General features: G+C 59.5%; 3 protein-coding genes across 6 annotated transcripts; 1 reads left to right on the top strand and 2 right to left on the bottom strand.

The window, feature by feature from the left end:
- Window positions 1–11: 11 nt before the first annotated feature.
- On the top strand, window positions 12–5,882 carry POLR2C (RNA polymerase II subunit C). Its single transcript, XM_069027145.1, has 9 exons — window positions 12–151; window positions 376–425; window positions 678–746; window positions 913–965; window positions 1,073–1,201; window positions 1,900–1,951; window positions 2,424–2,592; window positions 4,654–4,728; window positions 5,372–5,882. Exons 1-9 carry the CDS (start codon window positions 66–68, stop codon window positions 5,514–5,516), a joined length of 828 nt encoding a protein of 275 aa, XP_068883246.1. The 5' UTR covers window positions 12–65; the 3' UTR covers window positions 5,517–5,882.
- A 2,408-nt stretch (window positions 5,883–8,290) lies between these two features.
- DOK4 (docking protein 4) lies at window positions 8,291–12,571 on the bottom strand. 4 transcript variants are annotated; one of them, XM_069026582.1, is made up of 9 exons: window positions 12,507–12,571; window positions 11,228–11,435; window positions 10,243–10,350; window positions 9,892–10,006; window positions 9,676–9,795; window positions 9,397–9,586; window positions 8,949–9,087; window positions 8,734–8,857; window positions 8,291–8,644 (listed from the first exon to the last, which is right to left on the bottom strand). In XM_069026582.1, exons 2-9 carry the CDS (start codon window positions 11,291–11,293, stop codon window positions 8,520–8,522), a joined length of 987 nt encoding a protein of 328 aa, XP_068882683.1. In that variant the 5' UTR covers window positions 11,294–11,435; window positions 12,507–12,571; the 3' UTR covers window positions 8,291–8,519. The 4 variants fall into 4 exon arrangements, with proteins under 4 accessions (XP_068882683.1, XP_068882681.1, XP_068882684.1 ...); XM_069026580.1 differs by having other exon boundaries at window positions 9,676–10,006; XM_069026583.1 differs by lacking the exon at window positions 10,243–10,350 and having other exon boundaries at window positions 9,676–10,006.
- Window positions 12,572–12,993: 422 nt separating this feature from the next.
- Window positions 12,994–20,072, bottom strand: CCDC102A (coiled-coil domain containing 102A). Its single transcript, XM_069027128.1, has 9 exons — window positions 20,003–20,072; window positions 17,794–18,360; window positions 16,444–16,646; window positions 16,220–16,328; window positions 15,866–15,982; window positions 15,573–15,782; window positions 15,144–15,314; window positions 14,889–14,992; window positions 12,994–13,858 (listed from the first exon to the last, which is right to left on the bottom strand). Exons 2-9 carry the CDS (start codon window positions 18,310–18,312, stop codon window positions 13,732–13,734), a joined length of 1,560 nt encoding a protein of 519 aa, XP_068883229.1. The 5' UTR covers window positions 18,313–18,360; window positions 20,003–20,072; the 3' UTR covers window positions 12,994–13,731.
- Between the last annotated feature and the right edge of the window lie 235 nt (window positions 20,073–20,307).

The following is a 20,307-nucleotide window of genomic DNA, read 5'->3' as shown; positions in this document are numbered from 1 at the left end:
ACGGACCGGGCGGGCGCTCCGGGCGGCGGGATCGGGATCGGGCCCGGGATCCGGGCGGGGCAGCCATGCCGTACGCCAACCAGCCCACCGTGCGCATCACCGAGCTGACGGACGAGAACGTCAAGTTCATCATCGAGAACACGGACCTGGCGTGAGCACCGCCGCGGGGCCGGGCCGGGGCGGGCGGGCCCGGGGGTGAAGCGGCCGGGGGAGGCCCCGGGCGCGGCCCCACGGGTCCGGCCTCCCCGAGGGCGCCTCCGGTGCGGCCGGGAGGGTCTCTTGAGGCAAAGCCCCGCAGAAGCTCTGGCCGGCGTCTGTGCGGGCCCGCAGCCCCACGCTCCCTCATGCCTAAACACGGGTGTTTCCCTCCGTCAGGGTGGCAAATTCCATTCGAAGAGTGTTCATCGCAGAAGTCCCCATCATAGGTGAGGCCTTTTGCTTGCCCGTGGTCGCAGTCCCTTGGACTGCCCTCCCTGTGGCTCCCATCACTTCCCCTCCGTGTTCTCCCACACTTCCCCGCTGCTTTTGGCTCTCCTTACCCGTGCTCGGGCAGTACTGTGCCCTGCAGATGCTGCCTCGGTGTGTCTTTGCGGTCTCTGTAATGTTTTCTGTGACCTCACAGGCTGGCTTTTCCCCACATGAGTATTTCTCAGCTTGTGACTTTCTCTTCTCTGCAGCCATTGACTGGGTCCAGATAGATGCCAACTCCTCCGTGCTCCACGATGAATTCATTGCACACAGACTGGGTGAGTGCTGGGGTGGGGAGGAAGATGAAGGCGAGTTGTGGGCAAAATCAGTCCAGAGATGCTGAAGCACCTTTGTCAGGTGCTGTTCCTCCACTGTCTTGGCAGGAGAGTTAGGGGCTCTTGTGATCTCACTCAGACATTCCTCTGATTTCCTTGCTTCCCACAGGTCTCATCCCACTCACCAGCGATGACATTGTGGATAAGATGCAATATTCCAGAGTGAGTCAGGCGAAATGCCCTGGGGAATCATTTTTGAGGGCGGTGGGTGTTTGAGCTGATGGAAAGCTCTGGCAGTTTCTTGCATGAAGAACCCGTGTGTGTCCCAGGACTGCACGTGTGACGAGTTCTGCCCGGAGTGCTCCGTGGAGTTCACGCTGGACGTCCGCTGCAACGAGGACCAGACTCGGCACGTCACGTCCCGCGACCTCATCTCCAACAACCCCCGCGTCATTCCGGTTGGTGCCATCCCGCTGCATGTCCTGCTCTGCGTCCCTGCTGAGGCAGGGTAGCAAACACGTGGAATGTAGACACAGCAAGGCCTCTGAGTGTGTTTCACATCACCTAAAGCTCCACTTAAACTGCAGTGGGAGAGCAAGCAGGAATAGCTGCAGAAGCAGCGTGTGTGCCAGTGTCCTCCTCGTCTCTGCTGCGTTGTCCTTCACTTGCTGTCTGATGGGGTGCAGAGCAGTATGGCCTCATCCTGCAACCCTCATCCCAAAATCCTTGGCTGCCCCTTGACAGGCCTCTGGCTTGCTGGTTCTTGGCTCTCAGCATGGCAAAGTGTGAGGAGCCTGGGCCAGGGCAGTGCTGCCAAACAGCTCCTGTGCAGTTGTCTTGGGGAGGGTTGGGGGTGCCAAAGTGGGACAGATGCAAAGGGACTTACAGAGAATGTTCTAATACACTGATGAGGTGGATCCAGATGTCACCACAACCTGGGGCTGCTCCTGCTGGTGACGGTGTCTGCCTGGGGTAAAGCCCATCTGGAGCCTGCTGTCTGTTACTTGCCTTTGGCTGAGGTGCTCTGAGTGCTGTGTGTCATCTACAGCAGCTGAGGGAGTGACTTTGGGAACCGAGCAGATGTGCTGTGCAGGGCTGGAGCACTCATCCAAGCTGATCCTGTCATAATTTGCTTGCTTTTGTTCTGCTGCTGCAGGTGACATCGCGGAGCAGAGACAACGACCCCAATGACTACGTGGAGCAGGATGGTGAGTGGTGGGTCACTGGGAATAAGAGCTGGAGGAGGAAATTAACTTTTCTCTCAGGTTCTTTGAACCCATTCTTCCTTTACTAGCTGTGCAACCATAAGGCAGCCATAAATCTGATACTTCTGAGCTGCTGGTGTCACTGCATCAGTGGGGTAGCATTTTGTCTTAATGCCACTTATAGATTGTCCCAGAACTAAAGTCCTGTGTCACAGGGTGCTTCTATCTCTCCTTGTGAGAGCTTAGAGACAGCAAAGAAGTGAAATGGTGTGATGTTGGCTGTTCCATGGGGGCCTGTGCAGCTCCTTTTTACTTAGCTGCTCTGGGGACACAGCTGAGCCCCTCTAAAAATCCAAGCAAACCCTGGATGCTGGTGACATCTTCCTGGACACCAAAAATCTGCCTTTGCTGCAGTGTGATCCTGCACACTCATTTCTCCTCTGCAGCCTTCTCAAACCAGCATGTGCTTTTCCAGACATCCTGATCGTGAAGCTGCGCAAGGGGCAGGAGCTGCGGCTGCGAGCCTATGCCAAGAAGGGCTTTGGCAAGGAACACGCCAAGTGGAACCCCACAGCCGGCGTGGCCTTCGAGTACGACCCCGACAACGCGCTGAGGCACACGGTGTACCCCAAACCAGAGGAGTGGTATGTCCTGGTGTCTGTCTGCAGGGACTGGGAAAGATTTTCCAGCAGCCAACAACTTACTCTTCAGCCCCGGGGATAATTTGGGTCAGTAAGTGATGGGGACCGTGCCTGCCACATCCCCTTGCACAGACTCTGCTCCTGGGGTTGGATAGCAAGGCCAGTCACTTGTTTGCAGCTGCACACAAGGTGGACTGGTTTGTGGTCGTCTCTTGTCCTCCCTCACGTACCATCACTGCTGGTTTGCCTTGCTTTTATGCCCTTTTTCACCACTTGTTGCTGATTTTTTTCTTCCCGGTGCAAGTGTTTTTTAGGTCAGGGTAAGGTCTGAGGAAGGAACAGATCCATATGAGAAGAAAGAAGCTGCTATGAGAGCAAAGAGTGGAAGGTTGGGTTGCAAGGCTGATTTTTCAGCCTGGCTTAAGGAAGCCCAGTATGGCTCTGATTTAACCCATACAGCTCCTCACTCCTGGAGCCTGAGCTTTGGCAGGGTTTCCCTCTCTGGCCCTTTCCTCTCCTCTGAAATACCATTCTGCACAAGTTGCACGCTGCTTCTCATCCAAAAGTGACGTGAGTTTACGTTTGGAAAGCTGCTGCCCTGCTTTGGACGGGCAAGGACTTCATCCAGCATCACTTTTCATGAATGGGTACCTGAGCTGCTCCTGGCTCTGTATCCCAGTGATCACCTAGCAGACATCCTGTCACTGAGCATGCTGGAGCCAGGAGCATAGCGAGGAACCAGGTGCTTCAGGCAAGGCAGGGTGAGAGCAGGGACTGGGCAGGGTGGTGGATGTGCTGCTGTAAGCATTGATGGGTTGCAGGCTCAGGAGCCTGGTGTGGCATACAACAGGACACCAGGAAACAGTTTTTGAGAAGTTCTAGACAAAATATATGTAAAAGTTGGAAAAATCCCAAAACAGGATTGATATTGGAGCTGCCAGTTCTTGATGATATGTCTCCCTTTCCAAGTTCATCTGACTCCCTGTGAAGACAATACAGAGCCAAAGGCTTCTGCTGTGCAAGGCTAGGTATGATTTTTGGTTTAGTTTTTCATGGTAGTTGCTTTTTGAGGCTGTTGGCAGAACACTGGCATACAGCTAGACTCTCCAAACAGCTGTCAGGTGGTGGAAACCTCTGCACTGTTTTGGTCATGGGTGGTTCTGCAAGTAACAAGAAATCCCAACTCCATTAATTAACACTTCATCTCTCAGTGGTTTGTAAAGGCAGAGGGTTTGTTTGAGAAATACAGTTTTATTTCAGGCAGCTGATTACAGGGTGCTGGGATCAGTGTTTCTGGGCATTGCAGAAGGGCAGAGGAAGGCCAGTGGGACACCTTGGTAGGTACAGGATTTTCTGTGCTGGCTTCTCAGACAGCTCGAGGCTCTGGGTTTTCTTACACGGATTAAGGGGTTCCACACAGTCTCTCTGGTGTGGTGCTCTATAAACCAAGGGATGCAAAAGGTAGAAAGATGTGGTTGCCTAACTGACACACAGGTATTGCAGTGATTTTGGTAGAGGAGTGGAGGCACAGGACATCAGGATGGAACTCACTGATGCAGCTGATGTCTGAGGTTTTTTTCCTGCTGGGTTCAAGCCAATTGTGCTTCACAGACTTGAGTGCTGGAGTATTCCATTGCTTTCCTGGCCCAGTGGGAAGTAGAAAGAAAAGATAACCCAAGGTCCATTACTCCATAAAAGCATCTAGGCTCCATAAACACAGTCCCTTCAGGAATTGACACCCCTTCACTGTGAGCAGCTGCCAGATTGTTTGTACCAGTGTAGGTGGTTTATGAGCCACAGTACAGGGCTTGCTGAGTTTGGGCAGAGCAGGGCTGATCCTCTTCTTGCAGCGCTGCTGGATTACTCTGTGGCATTAATGAGGAGCCAGAAAGAGCAATGTGAGACTGAGCTCTTTTCTGTAACTTGATGTTTGATAACCACCCTGTTGTGTGCTGGATGTGAGCCCCAGAGCTTGCTCTCTGGGGCCAAACTGAGTGCCTGGGCTCTGTGGGGCCAGGCTGGAGCAGGGGCTCTGTGCTAACCTCTCCTGCTCTCTGATTCCAGGCCCAAGAGTGAGTACTCGGAGATCGATGACGAGGATGCTCAGGCTCCCTACGACCCCAATGGGAAGCCAGAAAGGTAGGGAGCTGAATGCAGTGCTGCAGCTGGAAGATGGGGTGACTGGCTGGGTGCATCTCACGGGGTCTGATTAATAGAGGAGTGTCTATGCTGTGCTGAAATTGCCAGGCCAGGGAGCTGACGTTCCCTGAAAAGCAGGGCAGGAGTTGGTGTTAAGTGGTGATATGCCCAGGTCTGGCAGGTTTTCCCCTCTGGGAGATACTAGACAGTTCTCCTGAGTTTGTGTTACTAGGTAGGGTGGTGCACATTCAGTGGAGTGTGAGGCCTGTGGGGGAAATACCCTGGCTTAAGGTATTCATTCACCTGTGTGTGTCTCACGCTCTGATTGCTGGTGTTACACTGCAAAAGTGCCTCAGCCAGCCCTAGTCCCTGCCCTGGGGCTCTGTGGTGGCTCGCAGGTCACAGTGCTGACAGAAATCAGTATCAGAAGTGCTCTTACAGCCCATGAAGTTGTGAGTGTTGGTGTGATGGTTGTAGAGGGGCAGCACTGGCTGTACCCTGCCTGGGAGGTGAATGATGATGATGATGATGACGATGGTTGGGATTCCAGGCAGATCTCCCTACCGTGGGTATGGATGGCTGAAATAATGTGCACCTCCTTGCAGAGCCGATGGTGACTTAGCCCCTTGCATTGTAACCTCAGGTTTTATTACAACGTGGAGTCCTGCGGTTCTCTGCGCCCCGAGACCATCGTCCTGTCTGCACTGTCCGGCCTCAAGAAGAAACTGAGCGATCTCCAGACACAGCTGAGCCACGAGATCCAGAGTGACGTCCTCACTATCAACTGAGGTGGCTCCTTGCTAGAGAGTGCTGAGCTGTGAGTGATGCCTGGCTGAGATCTGGGGAGAGGCTTTTACCTCCCCACCATCTCCCCCTGTCTTTCCTGGCCCAGCACCTGGTTGGTGACGCCTCTTCCCTGGCCTTCCTTCCCAGGGAAAGCCATTGTGATGTGTAGGGTAAAACAGGAAGGGAATCAGTCAGTGAACATCTTAGCTGGGACAGGCTTTGTTTCTAAGTGATCCCAGAGTTTTGGTTCTGGTGCTGGATTTTGGCCATGTGGTGTTTGGGATCGGGAAGCGTGTACCTTTGTTACACAACCCTACTTTATTTACATGTCCATTCTTTACTGTGCTGAATAAAGCCTTACCCCCACATTTTTCTGTCATCCCTGAAAGCTCATCCGAGGCTGCTGGAGGAGATGTCACATCATTTACTTCTCTCCAATAGACATTAACTTAATGAGATCTGCTTTGGAGGGAGCATTGCTCACTGATGCTGATTGCTGCTTGTGACATTATCTCCTGAGGAGAGCAGCACCCCTCCTGCAGGCAGCCCGTCGTTCGTTGATCCAGTGCTGCGTTTAAAGCAGATGTTTGAGGCCGGGGTGGGTGAGTTGCTGCAGAAGGCAGCACTGTAGGGGAGCTCAGCTGGGCCAGGCAGGCGAATCTGTACTTACAGACTCCTCTGGAACAGGCTCCACCCCTGTGCTGTATAACCTTTCTCGGAGGAGCTGGGTGGCACGGGGTCTGTCAGTAATGGCCTCTGGCTGATACCTTATTTTGTGCCCACAGCCCCCAGTGTGTGCTGGGCTAGAGCTTGGTGCAGATCCCATGCCCTGACGCCCCTGGCAGTGGCTGAAAGGCTCCAGCAATGGCCTTTGTCACCCCTCCTCCTCCCCTCCATCAGTGCCCAGCATGGCTTGGGATGAGCTTATTGGTGACACTTTCCTGGAGAGACCCGCAGCTCCTGTATCATGGAGGCTGGGAGGGAGGGGAAGGCCTGTGTGCCCCTGTGCTCATCCCGCTGTGGGTGGGGATAGTTCAGGGAGTAGTGACAGGGTCATGCTGAGCTGGGTAGAGCAGCCCATGTCACTATTGCCTTCCTCTCCAGGCTGCTGCTTCCATTTCCTTGCCATGGCAGAGCTGGCTGCAGCATGGGTCCCCATGTCCCTGTCCCTGGAGGGATCACTGCGCTGGCTGGCGTGACTGTCTTACCTTGAGGCCAGTGCTGCCAGGCAGTCATGGCATGGATAACTTACCTGGCACAGCTCTGGGAGAGCTGGGAGATGGTGTGCTTTGAAACACCTTCACGTGGGGACTTGGAGCCACCACCGCCCTGGCACATCCCCGGAGCTCCGGCGAGCTGGAGGCAAGGGTGACAGTGGGCTGCTGGCATGCTGTTCCACTCCGGGTTGTTGGATGGAGAGTGGCAACTCGCTCCACCCTTCTTCCTCTCCCAGTGGTTTTAGGGCTTCACTTGAAATGTCCTGGCCATGGCTGGAGGCAGAACAAAGCCCTGAGCCAAGCGTGCTGCCAGGAACCTCAGGAAATCTCCCCCCATCAGCATTTTTCTCTCTGGCAGGCACTACTCCCACTTGCGCTTCCCGAGCGCACTTGGATGGAAGAGACAAACAGGAAGGGTGGATGTGGATAAGGGTTGTTTATTCATTGAGCAACTCCTTAAAAAACAGAAAACCCAAACATTTTTGGTAACAAATGTTAAATCTTTTCCAGATGAGGTGTGTAGCCAGAAAAAGAGCAAGTTCCACCTCTCACCCCAGGGGGGACACACTGCTGGGCAGTGCTGGGGTCCCAGAGCCCCTCTGTGCCCAGCCATGCTGCGAGGAGCAGCCTTTCTCTGTTCCCACGTCCCCTCAGCCTCAGCCACAAGCTACACCACCCTGAAACACAGTATTTACAGACCACAGATTCCCACATCACGACACTCCCTGTGCCCAACACTTGGACCTGGAGCTTTAAAGGGCAGAAATAAAACCACCAAGCATCCAACCCAGACAGAAGAGGACTCCAAAGAAACACCAAGGTTTGCACGGCAATAAAAAGATAGCCCTTCTAAAGGAGGTCAATAAATAGGAGAACTAGAAAAAATCAATTGCTTTTAAGTTCAGCACATGAAGCCCAGTTCCAACCCCAGTGGGTGAGGAGGGAGTGAGGGCTATGGGAATGCACAGAGGAATGTGGCTCTCTCCTCATCGGCATGGGTTTCTCTGCCCTGGGGCTTCTCATATCCACAAAGCTGCCCCTTGAGAGACAGATGCTACTGGCCAAAACCAGTCCCATGGTTGCCCACCAGCAGATAAACCGGGGGCACAGCAGGGGGACACAGCTGTGGGAGGAGTGAGGAGTGTTTGGGTGGGAGAAGCCGGGGAGCTCAGCTCTGCCCGGCTGCTCACCCCAGCCAACCCCCCTGGAAGGAAAACCAGTTTCTCCTGAGACATCTCAATTCTACAGCGAGTGTTTAAATAGCTTGAAGTGCAAAAATCAGCTCAGGGGTGGCAGGGTGTCCTCAGGAGCACCCCACTCTTCATAGGGGGGTGGGACCCTGCACCATCAGCCTGGCACAGCTGCATCCTCCAATGCTGCTCCATGGCCATGGCAGAATGATGCTCCAGCCTTCCTGCCATGCAGAAGACTCCGAATTTCTTGACCCCCCCCAACTCTCTTCACCTCCCAGCTGGATCCCCGAGAGTCAAAAACCTCTGGGCATCTGCCCAAGGGCTCTTCAGCAGCCACCACATTTGCATTCATGTCAGAAGGAAATATCTCTTACAATACAGATATTCAATATATATTTGAAGTCAGTTGAGGCTGAGCCAGCCATCGCCTCCACTAACGCCAGACCAGGGCGTGAGCCAGTGCCTGCTTCCCAAGGTCTTGGCACGGAGGTGCCCCAGCTCGGTCTCCTGGGGATTCTGAGGGGCGGCTGCCTTCATTCTTGCCACCCCTTGGAGAAGAAAAAGGGGACCGCTGCCACAGTCCCCCTACACCAGCTCACGGGGACGATGTGGGCTCCCTGCCTTCAGGCTTGTCGCTTTTGGAGGACTTTGGCTTCAGCAAGATGAACCTGTTGAGGAGGTCGGTGTCCGAGCTGGCCTGGGCACCTGCATACGCCTCTCCTGGGGACAAAGCAGAAGGTTCACCTGGTGGGGAAAGCTCCAGGGGCTGGGGGAGCAGCAGCTCCTCAGGGTGGGGTGGGGACACTCACCGGCATAGCTGGAGGACTCGGCCATGTTCTGGGAGCCGGTGATGTGGTGCCAGTAGGCGCTGCGGGGCAGCATGGTCGTGGGGGTGCAGGGGTAGGAGAAGTGCTCAGTGCCCTTGTTCAGCAGCTGCAGTGGATGAGAGGGGGGAGGAGGGTGACACAGGGCCCCTGGAGTCTCCCCCAGCTGTGTCCCCCCCTTAGTGTGGGCTGGAGCTCACCCTGACATTCTTCTCCATCTCCAGCAGGACCCTCTTGTGCTGCTCAGCGATGGCCAATGTAGCGCTGTGCACGCGCTGGTAGATCTGCTCGCCCTCCTGCGTCTGGAAGGTGTAGAGACCTTCTCCTGCGTCGCACATCCTACGGGGATGCGGCACAGGATGTCACCAGGGTCTTCAAGCCAAGGGATGATTAAAAAAACCCCACCCCAGCTGGCAGCTGGTACAGCTCCCACACTGTTAGAGCTGTTCCTATGTCCCCTTCATGGTGTTGAGCTGGGACCAGAACCAGCTCCAAGCTCCCCCTGCCACGGGCACACTGTACAGGCCAAGGCCACCACCCCAGCCTCAGGCCAGCCTGTGATGGTGCCAGCAATGCCACTGCCTGGAGCACCAAGCTGGACGAAGGCACACAGTGGTGATGCCTGTCCCAGCAAGGGTGGCATCTCACCGTCCGGCCTCGAAGGTGAAGCGGGTGGCGTCGCGGCCGTAGCGGCGCAGGGAGCAGAGGGGCCAGGAGACCAGCTTCACCCGGGGGTTGTGCGTGTCCCAGAGGTAGATGTTTTCGTGGGTGATCTGCAGCTTGCACTCGCCATAAACGTCCAGGTTGGGGCAGGGGAGGAGGAACACGTTGAACCGGTCTGGAGACAGGAAAAAAATAGAAAATAAAGTAATCTGCGGGGGGTGCAGCGAGGCGGAGCCCCGGGCGAGCACCCGCCGCCGCGCTCACCCGTCTGCTCGCACTGCACGCCGGGCGCCAGCAGGTCGGGCTCCCCCAGGCTGATGTCGTTCAGGCGGGCGCCCAGGCACTCCACCGACAGCGTCTTGTACCACTCCTCCGCCTCCAGCTCTGCAAGACACCACGGCAGCCCCTGGGCGACCCTGGCCACGCCGGGGTGCCCCACCCAGCACCCCCAGCCCGGCTTCCCTGGGCGCTGCCCCGTACCCGAGTCGCAGGTGAAGGTGCGGGCGGAGTCGTCGGTGAAAACGATGGCCACCGCCTGTCTCTTGGTCTCCTTGGGCAGCCGCGTGATGCACTTGACATTGCTGATCTCGGTGACCTGCGGAGGAGTTAAGGGGTCACCGAGGGCTGCACCCAGACCGCAGCTGCTGCTCCCAGACCCTGTCACCCGCTGCACCCAGCCCCTGTTCCCTGCTGCACCCAGAGCCAGCTGCATCCCCCTCCGGAGCGCATGGGGACAGCCACCCAGCAAGTTTCGGCAAAGAAGGACCAGCTCTGGCACGGGTCCGCGAGCAGCGGGCAGCACCCCAGCACCCCTCCAGCGCAGCCCCTCACCTTGGGGCACCCACGCAGGCACGCCGACTTCTCATCCGGGTACTTCTCCAGGCGCTGGGGCCCTTTGCTGGAGGATTTGCGGAAGACCAGCCAGCACCGGCGGTAGATCTGCCGGACAGACAGCGGCGGCTGCTTGGGGCCCCTGGGGGTCCCTGTCCCCACCACATCCCCACGTCCCCCTGCCCCCATCCCCAGGACCCGTGCCTGGTTCTGCTGACCCTGCTGGCCTGGGGACAGGAGGCGATGCTGGCGATAGGGATATGCCGAGGCTGCCATCATCTGCCCCCACCCCCCGCCAGTGCTAATTACAGAGCTTAATTAATGAACACAGACAAAGCTCTCAAGGGGACCGCTGTTCTGGCATTTCCCCGTCCCCTCTCCTACAGCCCCTGCTTCTGAGGGTGGTGGGGCCACCGTCCCCGGGCATGTCCCCCCCACTCGAGCCCGCTCCCTCTTTGTTCTCCCTAATTAGCATGAAATTACCCAGCATGCTCGTTGCTGCCGGCTCCAAGCCATGGAGATGGGCGACCAAACCCCCTGACCCCCCACCTATGGGTGCTGCAGTCTCACACCACCCTAATTTGCACCCAGCAGCTCCAACCTTTGCCGGTGAGGAGCATCCCCGATGCCAAACTGTGTGTGCAGGGAAACTGAGGCACGGGGGGAAGGGAGGGCTCAGGAATATCCCCCAAACCCTCGGTGACCTGGGACAGGTGAACGGGTGTTACTCGGTGCAGGATCCGGCCGGTGCAGGAGCTGGACCCCTGGGGCTGCTGGGTGATTTGGGTACCAACAAGTGGCCTCTCCCTGCCATCCCCCACTCCTCTGCCACCACAGCCCCCAAAATGCTGCTTATTCAACCCCAAAACAGGGGCACAGGATGCCACAAGAGGGACCTGGCCACGTCACCTCACAGGGAAACCAGCACCCCAAATCCATGGGTGTTCCCCCCCACACTCCCCCATTCCCCAAGATCCCCACTCACCCCCAGCTTCTTGCTCTTCATCCTCACATAGCCCTGCTTGATGATGTCGTTAAAATTCGTCGCCATGGCGATGGCTCAATAGGGTAGGGGATATTTTGGGAGGGGGGGGCTGCCTTCACTTTCGCCCCCCCCCCTCCATCCTCTTCCTCTGTACCCCTCCTGTCTCACCACCGGCCCAGCTTGGTGCTAGCAGTGTCCCCCATGCTGGCTGAAAAAGAGAAATGACAGACCGACGGGTGACATCTTCCTCGTCCTCCTCCCCCTCCTCCTTGTCCTCCTCCTCCTCCTCCTTCCCCTCCTCCTCCTCCTCCTCTTCCTCCTCCTTTCGCTGCCTGAACCATCCGAGTGGAACAGTCCGGTGTTAACCCCTGCCAGCACAGTGGAGCCAGGATGGCACAGACAAGTGGTCGGTCCCGTGCCACCATCTCCAACATGTGTCCGAGGGGACACCCACACCAGACCTCGCCCGCAGGTCTCCATCACCTCTCGCACCTCCATCACCTCCTTCCTCCCAGGCTGCTCGCTTGGGCAGCAACATGGCCCCGGTGGCCGGGCACCAGTACGGTCCAGCGGTAACGACCTCCTGTTGGCCAGGCCAGCTCTGGTGTGGGGTGTTTCGGCCAGCACCAGCTGCCAGAGCGACCCCGGCTTCCAACCTTGCACCCCCTGGTGTAACCCAGCCTCTCTCCAGTCCTCCTACCATGAGCTCGGCCTCGCTCAGCCTGGTCCCTGCTGGTTCCCCCAGCCCCAACCGGTGGGACCAGGTGGGGACCAGGTTCCTCTCCCAGCTGGAGAAGTCCCAGGTAGAAGGCAGTAACCCAGGAAACAGAATAGGGCCATCCCCGGGGATGCTCCTCCATGCCAGTGACGCCCTATTCCCCAAAGCCCAGCACCCAGAGGACTGGGACAGCACCTTGCGGACCTCCCGCTATCCTGACAGAGGCCGGGGGCAGCGCTCGCCTCTGAGGGGAATGTCCACCCCATCTCCCCATCCCCATCACCCCACCCCACGCACGTGAACACCCCAAGGGAACTCAGAGATGCTGGGAGATGCCTCCCGCCCCCAACCCCCGACCTGTCACCTCGGCACTCCCACACCTGGCGGCCCCCAACCCCTCATCACCGATCACCCGCAGGGCTCCCACCGGCACGTCCCTCCCGGCGCTGTCACCCCCCGGCCGCTTGCCCCCGACACTTGTCAACCCAAACCTCGGTCAAGCCCCGTCCTGTGTCACCCTCTCCGCCCGCCCCCGTTCCCCCGCCGGTCCCCCCGCCTTACCCGGCCTCCCGGTGCGAGCGGACCCGCCGGAGCCTCCGCGTCCTGCGAGCCCCGGAGCCGCTCGGCCCCGCCCGGCCCCGCCCCGCCCGGCCCCGCCTCTCCAGGGCCCGCCCCCGCCCCGGTACCCCCCTCCACCCCCGGGCTGCCCAACCCGAGGCACAACCGGCCGCCCTGGAAAGAGGTTTCCATCACTAGGCTTCAGAGTGAACACCCCGCAGCGACTGACGGGCGGCGGCAGCAGCCTCTTGTCTGTCCCTCAGCTCAGATGTCTCCATTCCCCCCTCTATGCCCCCCCCAAGTGGTTTCCAGGCCTCTCACTAAAACTGCCCCCAGGCACCCCCACCCCCGCGGCCTCACTTGTTGGGCCATAAAAATATGAATAATCGCTGGAAATAAAAGGGCATTAAAAAAACCCATGAGCAGCAAAGAGCTGCGCTTTTATCCAATCAATTAAAAGGCAGAGCGAGGGGATTAGCTCACCGAAATATTAATTTTTAATAAGGTTGTGTCTGAGCGCCTCCAAAGCCCCCAAGGCCCTGTGCTGGGGGGCTGGGCTGAAGGGGCTGTGCTGGGATGATCAGCACCCACAGGTGAGCACCTCTGCAGCCCTGGGTCAGCACCTCCCCAGGGTGAGCAGCTCTGGGGGAACACCTTTCACTGCACAGGCCCAGGGGCAGGCTTTAGCCCCACACTAGGCATGGGGACAGGGATGCTAGTGGGTGACATTCAGACCCGTGCACGGCTGGTGAAGAAATGCTGATTCTCCCCCAAGTGTCCCCTCCCCACCCTCACTCCTGTGTGGGGACAGACCAACAGCTCACACCACCACCAGAGCCTGGGCCCATCTGGGCTCTGTATTTATAATAAAAAATCATATACAAATACATACATATATATAATATATATAAAAAGAAGTGGGCAGTTTTTGGCTGCCAGGCTTGGTGCCTCTCTCTGCCTGTGCCTCCTCCTCCTGGGCTCCTCAGCGATGCTGGCTTTGGTGGCCACATCAGTGTTCCGGGAGATGCCAGTGGCTGAAGGAGCATCCAACACTGTCCAAGAGGCAGTGAGTTTGGAGCACCCCTGGGAAAATTTCTCTCCACTGCTCCATGCCTCAGTTTCCCCATCTATACAAGGATCACTGCACAGCTGGGCCCTGTGGCGACATGCACTTGAATGCAGAGGACGGATGTGGGACGTCCTGCGGTGGTGGCACTGGCCCTGGGCTCTAGGGCACCTGTATCTGCAGGTCCTCGTCCTCGTCGGGGTCACTGGTGCCGTCCCCAGCGTCGTCAGGGCCGAAGCGGGTGCTGCGCATCTTGCCAAAAAGTGGGGTGCTCTGCTGCCGCCGCAGCCTGCGAGAGACAGCTGCTGGGGTGGGGGCAGCAGCACGGCCCTGGGGGGGCCCTGGAGCCGAGCCCATCCCCCTGCACCCCTACAGCATGACTGCACCCTGGGGAGACTCCTTCCTGCAGCGCTCACTAAGCTCTGGGTGCAGGATGAGCCCCCCCAGCCTGGGGCCAACACGCTGGCGTGGGGCCAGGGGGCTGTGGATGGTGCTCAGCACAAGTGGGGCACAGGCTAAACCCCTCCAGGGCTGGACATCACTGTGCTGGGCAGCACAGACCCAGACAGGAGTGCAGAGCAGGGAGGTGTCATCGCCCTAAAATGAGGAACCCCTAAAAACCCCAGGAGTCCCCAAGAGCCTATGGTGGTTGTAGCTCCCCACTTGCTCTTGCGTGAAAATTCATCAAGGAAAATTTATGAATCAAATTTGAAATCCAAAGGCCCAGGATCCAGTGAGATCCGACCAGTCCACTACACTTTACTGGAAAGCATGAATTATTTAGGGTTGAGTGCACAGGGATTCTGGGGGGGGTGATGAATCCTCCATTATGCTTCCATGATTTAATGCAGATGTCCCAATAAAATAAAGGATGATTATAAACCCCCCCCCCCCAGTGCCTCCTGGAGCCGCAGCATCGATCCCACAGCCATTTCAGCTCTTTACTGCTGGAGAGGCAAAGCAGGGCTGGGGAAAGTTTTGAGGGCAAGAAAACTCAGCTCCCACCTCCCCAAACTGATGTGGGATGCTAGGAGCCTGCCCTGGCCCTGAGTACTGGTGGGTGCAACCCTAAGCAGCATAAAAGTGGGCTGTGCTGGTCTCTGGGCAGCCTTATGCTGGTTTAACTGGGAGGTGAATGCCACCCAGCTCACAGTGGGGTGAAGACTGCTCAGAGGATGACCCTTCTGAGGGTGTGGGAGGCACTTTGGCCATGCTTAGCCAAGATTTCAACCAGGCAGATGCTGGTTGAGGGATGGTGGCAAGGAGAACATCATCCCATCCTTGCTGGTCCCTATGTGGCTCACCCAGCCCCTGCTCACCGGGACTGCAGATGCTCCAGCTGCACCTGGAAGCTCTCGCTCTGCTCTGTCTGCTCGTCCAGTGACCGCTGCAGCTTCCGCGTCTGGTTGTGGGCCTCATCCAGCTGTGGGATGGGATGGGATGGGATGGGATGGGATGGGATGGGATGGGATGGGATGGGATGGGATGAGATGGGATGGGATGGTGCTGTTGGCAGCTGTGTAGGGAGCAGAACAGCTCTCCCTGACCCTCTCCACCAGCATGAGCTTTCCCACCTCATCCTCGGCTTGGGCCAGCTCCTTCTTCAGCTCCTCCACCCTCAGGCGCAGCTTCTTCACCTCTCCCTCGTGCTGCTCCACGCGGCGGTTGGCATGGGCCAGCTCGGCCATCTTCTCCTGGTACTGCTTCTTCAGCTTGGTGTGGATGTGCTTCAGGTCGGCCAGCTCCTGTGGGGGGGGTATGGGGCACAGGCTGAGCGTGGGACAGCCACCCCCACTACTGGGTGTCCCCTTCTCCCTCCCCAGGGACCTCTCCCATTGCCCCACCCCATGACCCAGGAGCTGATGGAGCAAGGACGGGGTCACCACCATCCCTTCAAGGGTGGTGGCAAAATTTGGGCTTGAGGGAGTCCTTGGAGCTGCTGAGCCCCACAACAGAGTCAGCCAGGGATGCAGTGGAGGGGGACAGCACCACCCCTATGGCACCTTGTTCTTCTCGAAGAGCTCAGCCTGGATGGTTTTGAGGTCAGTGTCCAGAGCACTGGCCGTCTGGCGCCGCTTGCGAGCCAGCACCTCCTCCAGGTCCTCAATCTGCGCCCGCAGCTTCTTGTTCTCCCGCTCCAGGTTGAGCTTCTCCGTCTCCAGCCGCTCCCGCCGGCCCCACTCAGCCGCGTTCTCTGCCTGCAGCCGCTCCATCTGGGACAGGGGCACGGGGTGGCTGGGGGGCAGCAGGACCCCCTCGCTGCTCCCTCTGCCCCCACACTGGGGTTGGGCCTCACCTCTGCACGCAGTTCAGCCAGTTTCTTGTCCATGCTGGAGCGAGCCCCCAGCTCATCCTCCAGGTCCTCGGAGATGCGTCCCAGCTCGTCCTGATGAATCTCCTTCAGGATGTTGAGCTGTGGGGGGACATGGCACCCAAAGGGGGCTGTGAGCACCCACCTTCCACCTGAGCCCTGCCCACACTCAGCCACCCAACCTCTGCAGGTGTTGGATCCATAGCACTAATGAAGACCCTTAACAAGCAACCTGGAGCTGGGGAAGTGGCTGAGGGCCACCATGTCCATCAGGATGTGCCACCCTCTGAGGGACAGGCCATCCCCTGGGGCACCTCTGCTCCCAGGCACCTCGCTCACCTGCTTCATCACCTCCTGCTTGTTCTTGTTGAGCTCCTCGTACTTGATCTTCCACTGGCTGAGCTCGCCCTCCAGCTTCTCGATGCTTTTGCTGAGCGCCAGCTTGTCCCTGGGGAGAGGCAATGCTGGTTACAGCCTGCAGGACCCCATGGGACATCCCATCCCAGTGGGGACCGGGCTGGTATCAGCTGGCACCCTGCAAGGATGATGCCCCAAGCACTTACTCCCGCTCCTTGAGCAGCACTTTTTGGGATTCATCCAGCCTCAGCTTCAGGGCAGTGACTTTGGTGGCATCCTCCTCCACGACGCTGACGTCCTCCCAGAGCAGGCGGCTTCGTTCCTGGCGGCTGAAGGAGGCCCGGGGGCCCCGCTGCTCCCAGCTCTCGTCCTGCTTGCTCGTCAAGATGTTTTCCATCAGCTCCAGCTCCTGTGGTGCCGTGGGTGGCCCAGCACAGGGGACAGGGTGAGGGGGCATCCCTGGCTTCCCAGCCCCTACAGCACCTAGCCCTCACCCCATAACCAAGAGCTTCTCTCTCTCCATTCCCCAGGGATCCCCTCAGGCTGATGGAGAGGAACTTGCCCCATTCATGGCGGGGAGCTACCATACATGACCACACTCTGCTGCCAGCTCCCTGCTGTGCTGGAAATTTGGTATCAAAACATTTAAAACCAATTTATGACACTGATCTCACCCAGGACTGCCACGCGGGTGACCTTCTACCAAGTGCTCTGAGCACACAGTAAATGAGCCACAGGGGTTTCTGGGGGACGGGGTGTCCCTGAGGACCAAGTGTGGAGCCTGCAGGGGATGCTCACATTAGTTTCAGATTTGTCACTTGGCAGCTGTGCTGTCAGGTGGACTGAACTGTCACGGCATGGCACCCCAAGCAGTGACTTCTGTGCTGTGACAGAGCCAACCACAGCAGAGGAGGGATGGCTGGAGCAGCTGGGAGCATCCCTGAGGTGGCTCTGGGGTCCCCTTCTTCCTTCGCCTCCTTCCTTCAGCACAAACCTCTGCCAGAAGCCCATATGGACACCCTAACATTTGAGCCATGGCTGGGAGATGCCACCAGCACTGCCAATGCCACCATCCCCTGTACTGGCACAGTAATTTTTGCCTAGTGCCTCCAAAGGGAAAGCCCCAGGAAAGGGACTGGTGCCAGTGCCAAGGTGATCTCGCTGCATGGGGCTATGAGGGCTCTGGACCTCCTCATGACACTGCTCTGAGGAGTCTGATGCCCCCAATGCTGTTCCAAGAGGGGTCTGACTGCTCTGTACTGCTCCAAGAGGGGTCTGCCCATCCTATGCTGCTCAGAAAGGGGTCTGAGCCAAAAATCCTGCTTGGAGGGGTCTGACACCCCCCATACTAATCCAAGAGGGATCTGACCACCCTGTACTGCTCTGAGTGGGATCTGACCCTCCCAATCTTGCCCCAAGAGCGGTCCCCCCACACTGCCCATCTTTACAGGGCAGGCAGTGGTGATTTGGGAGTACACACGGGTAGCTGACAAGGATGAGGAACTCCCCTGTTCTCCTGCCAGCCCTGCTCACCCGGGGCAGCCCCGCACCCTCACCTTGGCTTTTTGGGGCACCTCAGCCCCCACATCCCGCACAGGCTCTTGCTCGGGGCCAGCGTCCCCCTCTGCTCCATCAGCGGGTGAGCTGTCGCTGCTGGGTTGTGGCGGTGGCCGTGGCGGGCGCTCGTCCGGCCGGTCGCGGTCACGGTCGCGGCGCAGGCTGGCGAGCTCCTTGGTGAGGGCCTCCAGCCGGTGCCGCAGCTGCCGCACCTCCTCGCGCGCCCGGTTGCGCTCGGCTCGCACCTTGCTCCATTTCTCACGCCAGTTGGCCGTGCAGTCCGACCACCAGCGCATCGTCTTCTCCATCTGGGCCGCCCGCGCCCGCGCCTCCTCCAGCTCCCGCAGCCGCAGCTCCTCCCGCCCTTCCCAGTCCCCTTCCAGCAACGCCGGCGGGGGCCCGGGCGAGGGTGTCCCGCTGGGAGGGGACGGGGAGGGCTCGGGGGCCAGCAGGGCCAGGAGCGAGCCCCCCGGCAGCGGCGGGGAGCCGGCCAGGCGAGAGGCTCCGCTTTGGCTCATGGCAGGGCTCCCCTAGGGCACGGCCATCACCATCCTGCACCCAGGGACCTGCAGGAGACAGGAGGGGTCAGGTGGGGACTGCGGTAGGTGGCTGGAGGGAAGGGGCGGCAGGGGCACGGTCCCTGGCTTTGGGGAGCAGCGCACTGAGTGACAAGATCCCTGGAATGGGACCCTAGCCAGGTCCTCAGGGAAGACTCTGGCAATTTCCCCAGGCAGGTCCCCAGTAAGCAGCCAAGTGATGGCTCCAACCAGATCCCCAATGAAGACATCAGTGAGGTCCCCAATGAGGACCACAGCCCACTACTCAGCCACCGGCACTTTGTCCCAGCTTGGCTCCTCAGGCACCTCTGCCAGCGCACCACAATGAAGGGAAGACATCTACATGTTATTCGCATGATGTCATCTGCATGAGGTCATCTGATGACATAATCTGAGAGCCTCCAAGAGTATCCCCGGTGCTGGGGTTGGGGTACTCAGCTGCACCCCAGCAGCTCCAGCGAGGATTACAGCCTGGATCCGGCGCCAGCAAAGTAGGAACAGCTCTGGAAGGAGAGCTGGAGCTGCCGGACTGGTGTGGCGTGCTGGCAGGACAGTGTCCAGGCAGCTGGATGTGCTCTCCGGTGATGCCACAACAAAGGGCCGGTGCTGAGCGTCTCCACCCCGGGCATGGACCTCACATCCCGGCACAGACCTCACATTCTGTCCTGGATCTCACATCCCAGTGCGGCCAGGCAGGCAGACCGCCTCAGGAAACCTCAATGGGAGGCTGCTGTGTGTCCTAATGGGATAAGTACAGGGTCCAGCCGCGGCTGCCCACAGCCCCGGCGGGTTTTTGGGACGGTGCAGCTCAGACCTGCTACCAAATCCGGCTGGGCTGGGAGAGCCAGTGCTGGAGCAGCGGGAGCAGAGGCCGACGGCAGTTCGGAAATTTGCATGGGGGAAAAAACCTAATTTTTCTGGTGATATTTGCTGAAATGGTGAAGTTGTGCTAAAACTCAGCAGCAAGCACAGGCCTGTACTCTCTGGGCTGCTCCTGGAGGAATCCCAGGCACTGGCAGGACCCGGCACAAGCAGCGCCCACGGGAGCACAGATGGTGCACAGGCACCCACGCAAACCCCACGGGAGCACATGCGGAGCACCGACAACCATGCAGCGCCCACAGGGAGCACGCGTGGACCCAGGGCACTCCTGGAACACCCACGGGGAGCACGCACGGATCACAGACACCACTCCTCAGGGAGCACGTGTGGAGCAGACGGGACATGCGGGAAGCACGCGTGGCTCACGGACACCCCTGGAACACCCGCAGGAAGCACGCGTGGATCACCGGCCCGCGCGGATCGCGCCCCCTCCCCGCGGGCTCCGGGCGGGGGCGGCCCCGCCGGCCCCCCGCGCGTCCCCGTTGGCGGCGGGCGCTGTCGCTCACCCGCCGCGGCCCGGGCGGCGGGAGCCCCGCATTCCTCCGCTCCGGCGGAATTCCTCCCGGGGCGGCCGGCACCGCCCAGCACCGCTCGGCCCGGCCCCGCCCGGTTCGCCACGGCCCCGCCCGCCCCTCCGCGGCCCGGCCCGGCCCGGCCCGGCGCGGCCCTTCCCCCGCCAAAGTTTCTCGCAAGTTTCCCGGTGCCGCCGGTGCCACCGCCCGCCCGCCCGGCCCAGCCCGGCCCGGCCCGGCCCGGCCCGGTCCCTCACCCGGCGGTGCCGGCGCGGTGGCGGCGGTGGTGCGGGCGGCCCGCGCGGGCCGGGGCGCTGCGGCCGAGTCTCCTCCTCCTCCCCCTCCTCCTCCTCCCCCCGCCGCCGCTCCCGCCCCCCGCCCGCGCCCGGGGGCCGGTCCCGGGCCGCGCTGCGTGTCCTGCCCCGTGGCACGGGCGGGGGGGCCGCACGCGTGGCGTTCCGGTGCTCGGGGGGCTGCGCGCAGCCCTGCACACGCGGATCGCGCGTGGGGGCCCGGACACGCGTGTGACGGGTGTTTGCCCGTGGGGGTTGCTGGGCTGCAC

Source organism: Aphelocoma coerulescens, chromosome 11, assembly GCF_041296385.1.
Source record: "Aphelocoma coerulescens isolate FSJ_1873_10779 chromosome 11, UR_Acoe_1.0, whole genome shotgun sequence".
NCBI lineage: Eukaryota > Metazoa > Chordata > Aves > Passeriformes > Corvidae > Aphelocoma > Aphelocoma coerulescens.
The sequence above is the reverse complement of the archived record's forward strand: the minus strand, read 5'-3'. Positions and strand labels throughout refer to the sequence as shown.

Excerpts from the sequence above, each read along its gene's own strand:
- POLR2C (XM_069027145.1), top strand. The coding sequence starts at position 66 with ATGCCGTACGCCAACCAGCCCACCGTGCGCATCACCGAGCTGACGGAC. Across the intron at positions 966-1,072 it reads ATAAGATGCAATATTCCAGA|GACTGCACGTGTGACGAGTT; the intron begins GTGAGTCAGGCG and ends TGTGTGTCCCAG. Across the intron at positions 2,593-4,653 it reads TACCCCAAACCAGAGGAGTG|GCCCAAGAGTGAGTACTCGG; the intron begins GTATGTCCTGGT and ends CTCTGATTCCAG.
- CCDC102A (XM_069027128.1), bottom strand. The coding sequence starts at position 18,312 with ATGAGCCAAAGCGGAGCCTCTCGCCTGGCCGGCTCCCCGCCGCTGCCG. Across the intron at positions 16,647-17,793 it reads AGGTGCCCCAAAAAGCCAAG|GAGCTGGAGCTGATGGAAAA; the intron begins GTGAGGGTGCGG and ends ACGGCACCACAG. Across the intron at positions 16,329-16,443 it reads GTGCTGCTCAAGGAGCGGGA|GGACAAGCTGGCGCTCAGCA; the intron begins GTAAGTGCTTGG and ends GCCTCTCCCCAG.
- DOK4 (XM_069026580.1), bottom strand. The coding sequence starts at position 11,293 with ATGGCGACGAATTTTAACGACATCATCAAGCAGGGCTATGTGAGGATG. Across the intron at positions 10,351-11,227 it reads TGAAGAGCAAGAAGCTGGGG|ATCTACCGCCGGTGCTGGCT; the intron begins GTGAGTGGGGAT and ends TCTGTCCGGCAG. Across the intron at positions 9,587-9,675 it reads CGTGCAGTGCGAGCAGACGG|ACCGGTTCAACGTGTTCCTC; the intron begins GTGAGCGCGGCG and ends TCCTGTCTCCAG.